Source organism: Procambarus clarkii, chromosome 42 (assembly GCF_040958095.1).
Source record: "Procambarus clarkii isolate CNS0578487 chromosome 42, FALCON_Pclarkii_2.0, whole genome shotgun sequence".
NCBI classification, from domain to species: domain Eukaryota; kingdom Metazoa; phylum Arthropoda; class Malacostraca; order Decapoda; family Cambaridae; genus Procambarus; species Procambarus clarkii.
In genome coordinates, this window is record NC_091191.1 from 1685181 (window position 1) to 1703134 (window position 17954).

At 40.4% G+C, this 17954-nt stretch overlaps 1 protein-coding gene across 1 annotated transcript in view; it reads right to left on the minus strand.

The window, feature by feature from the left end:
* Positions 1–12673: 12673 nt before the first annotated feature.
* LOC123770419 (uncharacterized) overlaps positions 12674–17954 on the minus strand; it is a 44402-nt gene continuing 39121 nt past the window's right edge. Inside the window, exons 3-5 of the mRNA XM_069339801.1 lie at positions 13737–13811; positions 13525–13642; positions 12674–13043 (exon numbers count right to left, since the gene is read on the minus strand). Of these exons, the coding sequence (XP_069195902.1) occupies positions 12954–13043; positions 13525–13642; positions 13737–13811 (283 nt within the window). The 3' untranslated portion in view covers positions 12674–12953. The remainder of the gene's footprint in view (positions 13044–13524; positions 13643–13736; positions 13812–17954) is intronic.

Here is a 17954-nt window from a genome sequence, read left to right on the forward strand (position 1 = left end):
GGTATCTTGAGGGTCATTGAAGAGGTTTTATGCCCTAATAATGCAGTAATTGGCAGCGAGGTGGAATGAGTAGATGCTTATTGGTGAAACATTTTGATGAAAAAGCACTCATTGAAGTAGTTTAGGATTTTTCTGTTGGACAAGATTACAGTACATAGTTGCAAATCTTTGCAGTTTCCAATTTGTTATGAAAGATTATAATATATATATATATATATATATATATATATATATATATATATATATATATATATATATATATATATATATATATATATATATATAATGAGAATAAACATTTTAATACTTGTCCTTTTGTGCTGACATATTTTAAAGGAAATGGTAAGTGATAAAATTATTTTTCATTGAGAGAAGCTGAAGTATTTTTAATTATATGTTCTTTACCACATCAGACAGTTGCCTTCAAACTAAGTACAGTGTACTGTATAGACATGGTAGGTTGTAGAGCAACTACTACTGACAGTGTTGGTAGTAGGCCCCATGTAGAACCTGGGTTGCTGTACCTGGAGGAAGCTTTTGTGAGGCAAATGTCATCAACATTAATGTTCTCCTTTCCACATTTTTTCCTTCCCGTACAGTTTCTCTTCTCATATACTGTTTCCCGTCCCATACTGGTCCCTTCTGACACTTTTTCTCGATAATAGAATAACGGGCAGGTGAAGACAGACGGCACCGGCATCACAAACATTGTGAGGGATACTGGTGCAATGAAGACCAACTTACCGTCTTATTTAATGTCTCATTGTTTCCATAGCATATTTTTAGTATGAGTATGAAGAATTCATTATTATGCTTTACTCATGTCTCCTTTTGTTATGCCTTTTCATTGGTTTATGCACAGTAAATTTTGTTAATTATTAAATTTGAATATTTAGATATATGGCTGTTATTTTAGCCTTGTTCATAAGACAAGCATTCTAATTTGCTTTCCTTTAATGATTAGTTTTTGCATTGTGTGTGATTCCCTTGCCTTGGAGTATACATCGTATTTACTTGTGAAGTGAACATCGCCGTGTTGGCTCAGTGTTTTATGTGCAGTTATGTCACAACAGGGGCCTTGTGAAGTCTTCAGAGTCTGAACTACCTCAAGCTATTTATACAACCAGTCCTCTCAATACATTTTATTTTGACATAAAAACCCCCAACTGACAAAATATGGTGTACATTAAATCATAGCAGCTCACAAACAACCACTTTTCTATGCATGGCTCCACTGGTTGGGTTCAGACTTAGTACATTATTTATGATGTGACAACTTGAGAGGATGGGCTGATTCGTATTCTTCGTCACAATGAGAAGGGAGACCTAGCAATAAGACATGGATGTTGCCTTCCTTAAATCACAAGTTAGGATCAGGTAAGGGAAAAGTTACCTCATTGGGCTGACCACTGTGATCAAAGTGATGGAAGCATATTTGCCTTATTATTTATCTTTTCATCTTTTCACTGTGTAGGGCTAAAAATGGCTTGAACTAGTGTGGATTCTATAGACTTACCAGTGCTGAAAGAGAACTGTCTGCAAATCAAATCTCTTATCAAGTATAATGTCTCATTTTACACTGTCCTCTGCACTTTGTGCTTCTTGTTAAAGTCATCTTCAATTGTCTAGACTGCTCAGTTGTCGATTGAGAATTAATATCTCGCCTCAGTGAACAATCAAATTTATGGTCAGCAAATGTGATGTCACCTCCAAAATACGTTCCCCTGAGAAGAAAGTTTATTGATAAGGTGAATGTCACCAACTATCTTTATTCTGTTATAAGCCTGTGATTAGCAAGTGCCTATATTGTTAAATAATGTACCAATGTATTATACTAAAATTTTGTATAGTTGATGTAAATAATTCAATAAACAGTAAATATTTGATTTTTTATTAATTTTCAGCATTGTGGTGATATCAATGACTATAATAATAGTCTGGTATATTATTATATATTAGGTGGTATACTTGTACACTGATGCTTCTGCTATAGGGTAAGGAATGCCAGTCTTAGTAGTACTGCTATATTTCTAGTTGCTAGATAATATAGTACAAAGTGTATATAAAATACTTCAATACAGTTTTAAGAGGAAAGAAACACGGTTTTAAGGCGAGATGTTAGTTGAGTGTGGGCCATTAATCACCTTGGTCATTATGCAGCTGGCTCAATTAAGGCACTGGTGAAAATTGCTATGCAATGTAATTGGCCACTGAAATATGCAGCGATCGGGGGAAAAAAAAAGTTCCTGTTCAAAATTAAAATACTGTGTGCTAAATAAATACTTCATTAAATGATACAGAAATTATTATTGTAATGACAATATAAGTCCTCGTATAAGTGTTGATATTATTATTACCTATGTCTGTGTGTTAGTCTAATATGTAACTAGTGACATGCTTGTCCATGATTCCCAAGGTCAGCATTCCCACTAGGGCCGGCCCGGTCCCTAAACCAGTGGCTGCTCGTACCCTGACGTATGAGGTAAAGTAAGGTAATTATCCGGGGGAAAGCACTAAACCATGACGACTGTATAGCACTTTGAGTAGATATGAGGACAGGACGAAGGAATGTGCTCAACCTCCTGGACGGTTGGGGATCGAACGCCGACCTGCAAGAAGCGAGACCGTTGCTCTGCCGTCCAGTCCTTGAGTGGTTGGACAGCCTGGAGGATGTCTGCCTGATTGAATGTGAAATCTTTGAAGGTGTTTATCAGGTTCTCTTTTGAACACTGAGAGGTCAGCCAGTTACGCTTTGTATTTATGTGTAGGGGAAGAGTGTTTTAAATTTTTTTGGACTTGATGTTGATCGAGTTCTCTCTCACCATTCTTATTGCATCTCTGCTTTTCAATGGGACCATTTTTCACATGGTCTTCCATATCTTCTGTCCCATATTGTGGCTCAACAGGCCACAATATGGGGGATAGAAACGGGATGCTTTTTCACTCACAGGGTAATAAACACATGGAACCACCTACCTGCCGAAACCATAAATGTCAACACAAAATCGATAAAATCATCAGAACAAATAGGGGACCTTTGGAAGTCGAGGTCAGTATAGTGTTAGTGGCCCTCCGATAAATTCAGGTAAATATTTACCTGAGGGTCACTAACACTAGTGATTTTGATAAGGACAGGAAGTCGGCTGCTTGTCGAAGGTCTCTCCTCCCATGTACTCTAACAGTCCCCCCATATACACTACAGTCCCCCATATACTCTACAGTCTTCACTATTACCACTGAACCTGTAGCGTTGCCATTTACTGATTCTGAAATTTATTCTAAGGGATATTAAGGTCAGAGAAGGTTAATGTGTCTTGTGCTGGCGAAGGATGGGGCGTTTCTTCATTATAATGTTTCATCATCATGATGTGTTTTTTCATCACCGTGTTGTAAGTTTTTTTATGACGTGTCTCTTTATCAGTGTTTATTCATCATCACTTTATTCACAGTGATGTGTGAATGTTTCTTTGTCATGATGTGGTCTTTTATTATTATGCTGTGGTGTTTCTTTTCATGATGAAGTGTTTCTTTATGATGTGGCGTTTCTTTATGATGTGGCGTTTCTTTATCATGATGTGGCGTTTCTTTATGATGTGGCGTTTCTTTATCATGATGTGGCGTTTCTTTATCATGTGGCGTTTCTTTATCATGATGTGGTGTTTCTTTATCATGTGGCGTTTCTTTATCATGATGTGGTGTTTCTTTATCATGATGTGGCGTTTCTTTATCATGATGTGGTGTTTCTTTTATCATGTGGCGTTTCTTTATCATGATGTGGCGTTTCTTTATCATGATGTGGCGTTTCTTTATCATGATGTGGCGTTTCTTTATCATGATGTGGCGTTTCTTTATCATGATGTGGTGTTTCTTTATCATGATGTGGCGTTTCTTTATCATGATGTGGCGTTTCTTTATCATGATGTGGCGTTTCTTTATCATGTGGCGTTTCTTTATCATGATGTGGTGTTTCTTTATCATGTGGCGTTTCTTTATCATGATGTGGTGTTTCTTTATGATGTGGCGTTTCTTTATCATGATGTGGCGTTTCTTTATGATGTGGCGTTTCTTTATCACGATGTGGCGTTTCTTTATCATGATGTGGCGTTTCTTTATCATGATGTGGCGTTTCTTTATCATGATGTGGCGTTTCTTTATCATGATGTGGCGTTTCTTTATCATGATGTGGTGTTTCTTTATCATGTGGCGTTTCTTTATCATGATGTGGTGTTTCTTTATGATGTGGCGTTTCTTTATCATGATGTGGCGTTTCTTTATCATGATGTGGCGTTTCTTTATCATGATGTGGCGTTTCTTTATCATGATGTGGCGTTTCTTTATCATGATGTGGCGTTTCTTTATCATGATGTGGCGTTTCTTTATCATGATGTGGTGTTTCTTTATCATGATGTGGCGTTTCTTTATCATGATGTGGCGTTTCTTTATCATGATGTGGCGTTTCTTTATCATGATGTGGTGTTTCTTTATCATGTGGCGTTTATTTATTATGATGTGGCGTTTCTTTATCATGATGTGGCGTTTCTTTATCATGATGTGGTGTTTCTTTATCATGTGGCGTTTATTTATTATGATGTGGCGTTTCTTTATCATGATGTGGCGTTTCTTTATCATGTGGCGTTTCTTTATCATGATGTGGCGTTTCTTTATCATGATGTGGCGTTTCTTTATCATGTGGCGTTTCTTTATCATGATGTGGTGTTTCTTTATCATGATGTGGCGTTTCTTTATCATGATGTGGCGTTTCTTTATCATGATGTGGCGTTTCTTTATGATGTGGCGTTTCTTTATCATGATGTGGCGTTTCTTTATCATGTGGCGTTTATTTATTATGATGTGGCGTTTCTTTATCATGATGTGGCGTTTCTTTATCATGTGGCGTTTATTTATTATGATGTGGCGTTTATTTATTATGATGTGTTTCTTTATCATGATGTGGCGTTTCTTTATCATGATGTGGCGTTTCTTTATTATGATGTGGCGTTTCTTTATCATGATGTGGCGTTTCTTTATCATGATGTGGCGTTTCTTTATCATGATGTGGCGTTTCTTTATCATGATGTGGTGTTTATCATGATGTGGTGTTTCTTTATCATGATGTGGCGTTTCTTTATCATGATGTGGCGTTTCTTTATCATGATGTGGCGTTTCTTTATCATGATGTGGTGTTTATCATGATGTGGCGTTTCTTTATCATGATGTGGTGTTTCTTTATCATGATGTGGCGTTTCTTTATCATGATGTGGTGTTTCTTTATCATGATGTGTTTTTTTATCACGATGTATTTTCTTTATAACGATAATTAATTCATATTCCTGCAAAAAATGTCTCAAATAATTTTATACATTTTGTCTACAAATAAATGTAGGCAAAGAGTCAAAATGATTAGAGTCAAACACGGGTGATGTGACTGCACGAGGCCATCACTGTATTACGTGTCTCGAAGGTCAGAGGGAATAAGAGTTCAAATACTGTATAATTTTATTTGGTATTGTTTAGTACATTATTAAAGGAGATAAATACTTGGAGGAAGGGGAAGACAAGATGGCCGCCACACGTTAACGTCCTATAGTAAAACAATGAATTTACATTATTAAAAAAAAGGAGAATTTGATGTCACTGCCTGTATATAGTATGCCATTGTCGGGGACAGGAAGCCTGGTTATCTAGGGCTGGGCCAACTACTGACCTGCTTCAAGTTCCACCCACAACAGTCGCCTAACTCCCGGGTACGTATTTACTACCAGATGAACAGAAGCATCACGGGATAGAGGAAACTTGCCCAAACGTTTCCGTTCTATGCGGGATTGGAACCCAGTACCATTGGGATGTGTAGGGTGCGGTAAAGATGGTGCCGGAAGTAAACTAACTCGTCAGTGGACGGCAGGCCAGGTAGGTGGCCGAGACCATAGTTAATGAACTAAAGCAGCTGATGATGAAGATTAAGCCACCCAAAAGGTGGCACGGGGATGAATAGCCCGTAAGTGGTGGCTCTTTTAAGCCATTACCAGTATCAAGAGCTGATACTGGAGATCTGTGGACATGCGACTGCACCCTGCGTGACGGGAGATGTCTCCCGTGTTGTGCTATTCTGATTGATTGAAGATTAAGCCACCCAAAAGGTGGCACGGGCATGAATAGCCCGTAAGTGGTGGGAAAGCAGCTGTTTAGCACATTAAATGTGAATTTCAAACCGACGGTTCTTAATGGTTGCATTCCCTATGTGAAGAATATTGATTGTAATGTTATTATATTGGATGGTGTTGTTAAGGCGGTTGTCAGCGCGGTCATTAAGGGCAGTTGGTTGTGTTAACTCGGGCAGGTGACGGGCCGCTGGAGATTATGAGAGCAGGCCGGGGAGGCCGCCCGGGACTCTGGTCTCTACTCTCCTGCACGCAAGGACGGAACTCCTCCGCCCCGTCCCCCACCTCCCCAGGGACACGGCATCATCATTACCACAAATGGAACCTCACCAATTTTCTTGTATTTTCTTTCCTTAAGAAGCAGCGAGTCGACCCGGCCACACTCACCCTTACTGCCTCCTTTACTGTTAACTTAGAGGTTATTGCTGTCTCTAGCCACCTGTTCTAGGGACCTCGCACTATATATGATGTGTGTTTTGTCAATGTCAGCCTGGGGCCAGATTCACGAAAGCACTTACGCAAGCACTTACGAACCCACAACTTCTCTCAATCTTTGGCGGCTTTGTTTCCAATGATTAAACCGTTAATGAGCTCTGAAGCATCAGGAGGCTGCTTATAACAATAACAATAGTTAAATGGGACGTTTTCATGCTCGTAAACTATTTAATAAATGTAACCAAAGCCGTCAGAGATTGAGGAAAGATGTAAACGTTCGTAAGTGCTTACGTAAGTGCTTTCGTGAATCAGGCCCCAGGTTCCATTCACCTGCTGGCTATATGGGTCCCTAGACCTCCACGGTTCGAGACCCACACATACAGCAGCATATGCCAGGTTGGCTAACATAAGAACGGCCTTTAGAAACTTGTGTAAGGAATCTTTCAGAACATTATATACCACATATGTCAGACCAATCCTGGAGTATGCGGCACCAGCATGGAGTCCATATCTAGTCAAGCATAAGACTAAAATGGAAAAGGTTCAAAGGTTTGCCACCAGACTAGTACCCGAGCTGAGAGGTATGAGCTACGAGGAGAGACTACAAGAATTAAACCTCACTTCGTTGGAAGACAGAAGAGTTAGGGGGGACATGATCACCACATTCAAGATCCTCAAGGGAATTGACAGGGTTGATAAAGACAGGCTGTTTAACACAAGGGGCACACGCACTAGGGGACACAGGTTTCCACCTGAGTGCCCAAATGAGCCACAGAGATATTAGAAAGAACTTTTTTTAGTGTCGGAGTGGTTGACAAATGGAATGCATTAGGAAGTGATGTGGTGGAGGCTGACTCCATACACAGTTTCAAGTGTAGATATGATAGAGCCCAATAGGCTCAGGAACCTGTACACCTGTTGATTGACAGTTGAGAGGCGGGACTAAAGAGCCAGAGCTCAACCCCCGCAAGCACAACTAGGTGAGTACATACAAGCCTGGTACTTGTTCTATACCTGTACCACCTCTTCACTCCAGCCACAGCTCTAATGATTCTTTATAAATCACTGATAAACGTGGCTTTTAAATCTAGATTATATAGTACATAATTATAATGATTTTATTATGGCTTTCTTGAAGGTAAAGAGTGTACTGAATTTTATGTAAACTAACTCCATAATAAATGTATAAACATTTATGAATAAAGTTTTTGAATGTGAATTTAAATTTAATATTTCAAATCAAATATTTTGCCCGTTTTACTACCCGTCCTCAGGTAAGGCAGTACAATTATGCATTAAAATGAATTATTACACCCAGAACGGCTTTTCATTATTAATATAATATAATATAATGCCACAACGCACAGAGTGAGATAATGCGAAAATGTACTGCCTTACCTCAGGCTAGGCTCCTGAGTTAACTGAACGCACACCAATGCTTCTACCTCAGTCCTCATTGTCTTCAAAATAGAATTCGATTTTATTTCACATTTACAGGTATAATTTACTCCCAAGCAGAGCCGATTATCAAAGCAAATTCAATGTGAAGAGGTTGAGTAGTCTAACTCCCTGCACCTCACTGTACATATATAGCCGAACTTTCCTGAAATTATATATTTTTCTAAAAATTTCTTATGAAGTGATAAAGCTTTTTATTATATTATATATAATTTTACTTTGTTGTTTATTTGAGTTCAAACTAACGTACAAATAGGATAAAACTTAACCTATTTTTACCTAACATGAAATAACTGTGTCAGCATTTCATGTTCTTAATAAAATATATTAATTAATATAATAATATATTAATTCAAATAAACCAATCAGATTTTTTTTGTAAAATAACAAAAATCACTGTTAGGCAAATCGGGCCTTGCAAATTAACCCAATGCGCCCAATAATTAATGCGTTCTGGCTATTAATATATATATATATATATATATATATATATATATATATATATATATATATATATATATATATATATATATATATATATATATATATATACAGTATATATAAAGAGAGAGAGAGAGAGAGAGAGAGAGAGAGAGAGAGAGAGAGAGAGAAAGAGAGAGGCAAGTGAAATACCTTTTCGTATGTATACTTCTCGGTATATAAATCTGAGAATATTAACGTATCGTATATAATTGTCGTTTAAGCTCTTGTTAGCGCTCTTGCGACTGTTGACTTAGCGGTTTTCACTTCTCCAAACTGTAAGCTTAGTAAGTGGCGCCAACTTAGCGAAGATGGCGACTTAGGTAAGGTTTCTAGCCTACTGATGCCTTACTAAGGTGCCGTGAATCACAGCGGCTTGAGGGAGGATGGTGGTAGGTGTGGGCAGAGGAGACTCATAATACCTGTACACAGTGGGATCCCAACGAGCTAAATATACTCGAGTAACGTTAAATTAACGTTTTTAATGTTGATATAATGTTCCATGAGCGTCATATGTCCGGGAGTATGGTCGTGGGTGGAAAGTTTGTTACTTTCTGACGTGTAGTGTGGCTCACCAGTCTGTCGACATCATAGGTACCTAGTGTGTCTGATCCTTACGATTTTGTAATGTTTTATCGTACCTGATCCTGAAGTTAGTCTGTCGTACTGTTTTCTCTGATGTAGAATTGACTACCACTGTCTATCTCAACTATCCCTCCTCAATATCTTGTATATTTTGATCATATCTATCTTCCAATGATGTCTCCATTTATGTCTCCTCGTTCCGTTGTTCTTCATTTTGAACATGGCTTCTGTATCTGCTTAATCGATTCCCCTTTCAAATCTTCTACGTGGTTATCACGTCTGTCCCAGTTCCTTCTTTCGTCCAGAATTATAGGATCAATTTCTCAGTCTTTCTTCATAGCCTAATCTCCTTAGCTAATTAACAACATTTGTTGCATTTCTTTGGTCCTTCACTAGTCTGGTATTTCCTCCTGTAGGGGGTTACATTCCGGGACACCATACTGAATGAGGGGTCTCACGAAGGAGTCGCTTGTGAGGAACAGTGTTTAAAGCTTTCTGGCAATGAAACAGCCCAACCCTCTCTCTCTCTCTCCTCTTTGTTGACATGTTGTGTGTGTGTGTGTGTGTGTGTGTGTGTGTGTGTGTGTGTGTGTGTGTGTGTGTGTGTGTGTGTGTGTGTGTGTGTGTGTGTGTGTGTACTCACCTAGTTGTGCTTGCGGGGGTTGAGGTCTGGCTCTTTGGTCCCGCCTCTCAATCGTCAATCAACTGGTGTACAGTTTCCTGAGCCTACTGGGCTCTATCATATCTACATTTGAAACTGGGTATGGAGTCAGCCTCCGCCACATCACTGCCTAATGTATTCCATCTGTTAACTACTTTGACACTGAAAAAGTTCTTCCTAACGTCCCTGTGTGTGTGTGTGTGTGTGTGTGTGTGTGTGTGTGTGTGTATGTGTGTGTGTATGTGTGTGTGTGTGTGTGTGTGTGTGTGTGTGTGTGTGTGTGTGTGTGTGTGTGTGTGTGTGTGTGTGTGTGTGTGTGTGTGCTAGGGAAGAGTCTCGTTATAAGACCTGTGGTAATAAGTACCTTCATTCATCCTCTTAGTATTTACCTAATAATATAACAATTATCTATCTTACAAAATTGATTCCCCCCCCCCCTATTGTCACAAACACAACTAGCATTAACAATTCAAAATACATATTCAAGTTCAATCATAAACTTATTTCAAAACAATATTCTTTTCATCAGGAATCTGAGGAGAACGAGGCAATTGCAAGTTGGTAAGAAAAATGACCCTACCACCGATTATAACGGCGGCAACCAATTAAGATGTAAATAGTGGGTGACAAGCAGCGTAACTCGACCCGTCTTGAGAGAATCGTAGACTGACTCAACGCCTGGGGTAAAGTCCAGGAATTTATTGGAGCGTCGAGCACCATAACGGTGTTGTTGGCGCGGTGCTGCCTCGGGGACCACTTGGAGGGTCCTCGCCACCACCACCACTGCTACTACCACCACCACCACCCCAGCACCGCCACAACACGACCCCAGCACCACCACCACCACTGCCAGTACCACCCCATCACCACCACAACACGACCCATCACCACCACAACACGACCCCAGCACCACCACCACAGCCACTACCACCCGATCACCACCACAACACGACCCCAGCACCGCCATCCCTTCACCACCACTGCCAGTACCACCCCAGCACCACCACCACGATCCCATCACCACCACCACGATCCCATCACCACCACCACGACCCTAGCACCACCACCACCAACACAACCACCCGAGCACCGCCAGGTAAGTACCGCCTCCCTCTCGAGGAGTACACGGTTGAGACACATAATAGCTTGTTTTGGTAACCTGTGATATATTAATTAGCTTCTTTGCATCAGTTTAAGAATAACGTTTAACATGTCCGTTCATGATTGTTCATTTTATAAATACAGTATTTTATGAGCTAAGAAAATGGGGTTTTTGTCTTTCTATTATATTTCTAGAGCTCCGCTAGGCTTCTGAACAATAATGTCACCTTTTGAAAATGGGTAATCACTCCATATATTATATTGAGGATGATAAGCAAATCATTCTCTAATTTGAGAGCAGATAGACACAACAGCTCTTCCTGATTGTACATATTTCATGTTATCACCTGTGTTTGTGTTCGGTACCGTAGGATGTATATATCACCCGATATATACATATATGATGATATAATCTTCATCATCTTATATCCGGGTACAGTAGTCATCATTACTACCCGGGTACCACTGTGTTGTCTTAGCCCATTTATTAATAATTACAGTACGTTAGAACAAGCATTATATTTTGTGAAGGTTTAAAGACGTGTTTGCTGCTCAATAAATCAATTATGCAAGGTTCAGAGGTCCTTAATCTGTTGTTTATAAATTACTTCGCCGGTAGAGGAAGGTAGAGTCCCATGGAAGGCTGAGAATAATTTGTCTTGGAGAAAAGCAATTTGACCGGAATAATTTAATACCAATTACCGCCTTCATCTCCCCGCTCGTTTTTTGGGCTTGATAATTGTGTGTATATATATAATATATATATAATATATATATAATTTATATAATATATATATATTTATATAATATATATATATATATATATATATATATATATATATATATATATATATATATATATATATATATATATAATGTACATTCAACTTTATATAATTGATTTCAGTACTGTAATGTGTCAACATAATTAACATTTCGTTATTTTTCCTTCTTCCCATTCAGAAATATTATATAAATACATGATGTATGATAATAATAATAATAATAATAATAATAATAATAATAATAAAAAACAGTAAAAATAATAAATAATGCTGATAATAATTATTATAAAATTATATGAGGAAAACTGAATAATAATAATAACTGAATTATATTATAATACAAATAATGGTAATGATACTTTCTAATAATAATAATAATTATTATTATTATGTTGAGCAGCCTAACTTTAACGTGATCATAAAAAATTGTAACTAAAAATCATATGGCTAAATAAAAATATTTAATTATTTTCCCGTAAATACTTTATTATAATTTTATAGAACAAAATTAATTTCCTTTTTAAAATTCTTGCTTTATTGAATTTTTTTTTACCGGTCTTTATATTTAGTTTAGAAATAAAATTCTGCATTACTAAGTTATAACATAAAATGGCAAATTCAATAGCAAAGAATTCCAATTATATGATAATCACAGAAAAGTAAATAATTCGGTGTTTGACTGAAGGCCTATTAAACGCAGGAGGTTGTTAAGGCCAATGTTTATATATACTTGTAGGTTCTTAAGTATGGGTGTTTTGAGGGCGAGACGGAGTTGGTGGGGTGAGGGAGAGGGGGAGTGGGAGGGTGGGGGAGAGAGAGGGAGAGAATGGGAGAGAGAGGTAGGGTGGGAGGGAAGTTAGAGAGGGGAAGGTGGGGTAATAGGAGGAGGAAGGTAGGTGTTAGGCTGCGTCAACACACCCCGCCATTTTCAAACGGTATTCCATCATACAAACGTTATTTTTTTTATATAAATTATTTTAAAGCCTCTTTCGTACAGTAAAAATTTGACGTAGTTTTAACAGATATTTTTATTAATCATATTATTTCAACAAACATTCACTAGAATCAGTTAATATCAAGCCACGAACATATATTATTTCATGTATGAGCTAGAGACAGGTGTCATGGCTGCCGCGATTGACCGTGGACACCTCTCAGCTTGGCGGCTCCTGGTGCAGAGGAAGATGAACGGTCAGATGGCAAACGATTAAATTACTGGTAGAAGAGAGATATTTAGCGAGGACGCCCAGCGCCGGCCTCGTTCCCGCCGCTCGTGCACTAAAACCACCTCTATTTCTTCTCTCCCTGAAGACTCCTCTCGATGACCTGGTAGACATAAGCGGGCACCTGCACCTCGTCTCCCCCTGCCCGCACCACCACCTGGGGATGGAGGTCAACACAGGGGGCGAGGGTCACCAATGGGCAAACAGGGGGTCTTAACGGCAAATTGGGGTCACTAGAATTCATAAGAAGCCAGTAAGGGTCATTGGGTATTACGAGGTCATGGCGAGGTTGACAAGAGGTCAACCGTCAGTAATGGAAGGTAACTAGATGTTGCATCACTATGTGTCAAGATGAGCCAACAAGAACGTGTTGGCTCTGTATATAAGAGTTGATCTTTATCATCACGGGCTATGAGCAAAAGATATGGTGGATATAAAATGTTTCTTAGGGAATGTGTTTCAAGTTTGGAAATGTTTGATTACTGATTTTCCCTTGAAAAATCTATCTATCTTGGCCTCCTGACCCCTTCCTAGTGCTATATAGCCACAATGGCTTGGCGCTTTCCCTTGAAAAATCTATCTATCTGATGTTCGTTCAGCTTATTTAGACAATTGCAAAGAAAGATGGATGAACGAACCATGTCATCCTGGGGACGTGGGTCGACGACATCATCGTAGGAGGCCAGCAGGAGGCCGTCTGTGTCAGTCTCCGTCGGGGCGTGGTAGTGCTCCTTCCACTGTGTGTCTCCTGCTGGCCTGTCACAGAGAAAACAACGGCTCATATTATACCTACATAATATTGTTTACGCAATTGTTAACAAAACAGTTAGGCGTCAGGACGGTAACTCACCTGAACGGCGACCGTTTTTCAGCTACCATCCTCTTAGCGATGATTCCTCTGCATACTGGCGCGAACACGAACTTCCTGACAGGGAGAGGAACGAGTTTTAGGTAAATGTGGGATTGTGGGATAGGCAGAGTTGGTGTGGGATGGTATCTTGTGTTGCGGGGAGGGGAGGGGGAAGGGGTCCACGTGTGCAGGCTTGGAGGGAGGGGGGGGGGTGAGAGCGCTTCATGTGTGGGTTCAACCGCTACAAATACAGAATTATCAACAGAACCAAAACACCTAAGTGTAATGTAATGTGTAAGTGTAATGTGTAAACTGTGTAATGTGTAAACTGTTTTTTCCATCCATAAACAGGGAAATTTGGCGGTTGGATTTCCGAAGATTTGGTGAGTGTTTAGGAGGTGTGCGGACCCCGGCGCTAGCTAGTCCAGCACTCCCTTCCCAGCCGCCGTTACCGAAACAACACACACAATATTATCGAATTTAGAGTACTGAAGCCGCCCGGAGAAGTGTAGAGCGGAACGAACATTGCAATCCAGTTCGTGGGTTTTACAGGCACATGTGTGAGGTGCCTGTACGTTGTGGTAAATCAAGAAAACAAGGCGGGTAAACAATGGTTTACACGGGGTGAAGAGTTGTTGGTAGGGAGGCCTCGGCGACACTCGTCACGGCCCCGGACCACGTGCTCTCAGGTAGGACGGCCAGGCCTAGCCCACATTATCTTTATGTTCTATACTTTATTTGAGTGGCTTGCCAAACTAGTTTTGAGCAAGATGGAAAAGAAACTGTTAATAGACAATTAAACTACAGCATTATCGTATATTCTGCGGTTTGTCTATTTTTTTTTTTTAAATATTAAATATTATTATTCTTAAATAATACAAAGTAATATTTATTTATATTTGACAATATTCTTATTTTGAATGAACATTATGTTGAAATTATTGAATACGTCTTTAGGGTCGATCACTGGCAACCAATCCTCAGGCCAAGTCCATTCCATCCACACGGTCGACCCCTGAGACGCATTCATTAATTTTAACATGCTGTTCATTCAAAATCTGGATGTTTTCAAATATAAATTAACATTTTATATTAGCACATTGCACGCATATTTAGACATTGGTTAGGTTAGGTTGGTTTAATTGTCTCTTGGCGATTATTTGTATATGTAGTTCCAAGGGGTTGCCATAGCCAGGGGGTGGTAATGGGGGACGAACTCCCATGACCTATAAAATGCTCCTATACGGCATGCGTCTCCAATAGCCTCTGACAAGCAAGTCCAACTCCTGGCCTGCACGGGTGGCTTAGTCTTTAAGTCCGGCGGAACTGCTTTTACCGACAGGAGAAGGGGCGAGGGCGTGCCTCTGGCGCCTTAAAACCAGCTGCTCCGGGTAGATGGAACTCGATAGCCTGGGAAGGCAGCCCATCTACGGGAAGGAAAACCCTGATTTTAAACCTCCGCTGCCTTGCGGCCATAACCCTTTATTGGGAAAGGCTTCAGGAGTCAACCTCGAGGAAAAATCCGGAGTTGGAGCCCCTAAGGCAGTTCGTTGTTGACGTCGACCTCGTTCTGGCAGCTCCTGCGACGTTGCTGGAACCATGTGTATTGGCATTTGTCTTTCTATTGGATAATTAAAACGTGGAGAGGGGGGACCTGCTGCATGGATAACAGCTTCTCCTCCATATCTACCTACCCAGGCTTTGCGCCCTGTCAGGACGCAACTCCATAGTCTTCCGAGACTGAAGGATGCCTACTATACTTGTACGTGGGTGAAGCATTTACAGCGTTGTAGTTTGACCAAAAGTCGTCAGCGAAGCACTTGTTCCGGTCCTTCTGATGACGAAGCACGTCATCAGTTGGGAGTCGTGTGTAAACTGTTTTTATTTCATAAACAGCGGGGTTTGACGGGTGCATGGAATGGACTTTGTCTTTTCTTTATAAGGATAGGCTGCCGCTGGATATAATGGACTTAGTCTGAGGACGGGTCGTGTGTAAACCGTTTTTCATTCATTAACAGGGGGTTTGGCGGCTGAATTAACGAGCATTTGGCCCTTGTTGATTAGGACGGGCTGGAATTTCAACATGATATTGCTGCCTAGTATTGAATTCACTGTCGGAACATTTTTTGATAAATTCCTCCAGTAGCCTGATCCCCACAACTCACCACACCACTCGCATTTGATTGATTATTGAATGACAGTTGAGAGGCGGGACCAAAGAGCCAAAGCTCAACCCCCGCAAGCACTACTAGGTGAGTACATTATAACCCCCCCCCCCACACCACTCACATTACAACCTGTTCTCTAAACAAAGACCCAAAGTCCATTCCATGCACCCGCCAAACCTCCTGTTTATGAATTAAAACCGGTTTACATACAATTCCTAACTGATGACGTCGGAACACATCCGGAACAAATGCTTTGCTGACGACTTTTGTTCGAACTACAACGCTGTAAATGCTTCACCCACGTACTACAAACACAAATAATCGCCAACAGACCCTAAACAGCTAACCCAATCAGTGCCTAAGTATGCACAATATGCTAATATATAATTAATATTAATTTATATATGAGAAAAGTTCTGTTTTGAATGAACAGAATTTTACACTTGCTGAATGCGTCTTTGGGGTCGACCACTGGATAGAATGGAATGCACATTATGAAACACACACACACACACACACACACACACACACACACACACACACACACACGCACACGCACACGCACACGCACACGCACACGCACACTCACATTATAGGACAACACACCACTCTGAGTCTACTGCCTTCACAGGAAACAATCGACAGCTTCCTACACAGCACAGGTGGTCCAGGTAGTTAATTATAATCTAATGCAGTATACTTCCTCAAAAACGTTGGCGTGCAACCAGGCCAGCAATTTAGTGAGACTGTGTACACAGAGACGTGTACACACAATTATCCTGTGTACATATACACAGGGGGATGCTGTGTACGTTTATGCCTACACCAGAAGTCAAGGGTCATATGTATGTGCACATACATGCACATAAGCAATAATTAAATAATATTTTATTGATACTTGGTATACTGTCTATCGGGATCTGTTCAACGAAATTAATTTCTTAATTTAGAACTCTTGAGATATTTTTTTCTTTTACTTGAGTTATGTATTACTACCAACACTGACATTACCGCCACCACAACACTGTTACCATACCCACTACCACAGTCACCACTTTCATTCCACCACCAACTCTACCAGACCCACCACCACCGCTGTTATTCTCACCACAACCTACATTGCTACCATCACCATCGCTCTCAATATCAGTACCACCATCATGCCTACCACCACCTTTGACCAGCGAGGCGGAGTTATTGCCGCCCACCGCGGGACTTCACCATCAGCGTGCTAATATCGCCTCTCCAGCGCCGCCTCCTCGTGTTCTGCTTCCTTGATCACAAAATTACTTACTTTAGTCAAGCGAAAATGTCGGCCGATGAGAGTGGTGGGGAAGGGGGGAGCTCCGACAGTCGTGGAGGGCCTGGAGGGTGAGTGTCTTGTGTGGGAACTTACAGAGGATGAGGGCTTGAGGCGGTACTCACCCAGGATGAAGGATTGGGGTGGATTCTCGCCGAGGATGAGGGCTTCGGGCCGGGTACTTAACGAGGCAATTGTGCTTGGTGTGGCTACCCACCAAGGTAATGGGTTTTGAGGTAAACGGGGCTGTTAGTCAGCACCGTTGACCAACAGTGACCAAGTATGGCAGTTGATGTTTGAGCCAATTATATTCTTATGATAACCAGGAGTTAGCTTATTGTGAGGTTGCATCCTGGGGAGGGTCAGTAATTCGACCCTTAGTGGTCGCCTCGATATAAGTCTAATATCTACGGTATGTATAAACTGGCTGCCTGTAGCCTGACACAATGAATTATAATTACAATCATGAATTATATTCAGTAAGGGATCAGAGTTTTTAAGGCAGGCCAGTCTTTAGTAATGATAGTACTTTTAACAACAATTTGCTCAATCGTGTAAAGTGCTGACACCAATAGGGTTATGTTTATATGATGGGACTGGCCTAAATGCATACTAACAAATGAAATAGTAACTAAAGAACGTAATCTAACCTGTCCAAGACGTAAATAAACAATCCCTGGGGCTAATATACGCTATCTTACACTAAGGTACATGTGTGCTATATTAGGACTACGAGAGGCTTTCGTGCCT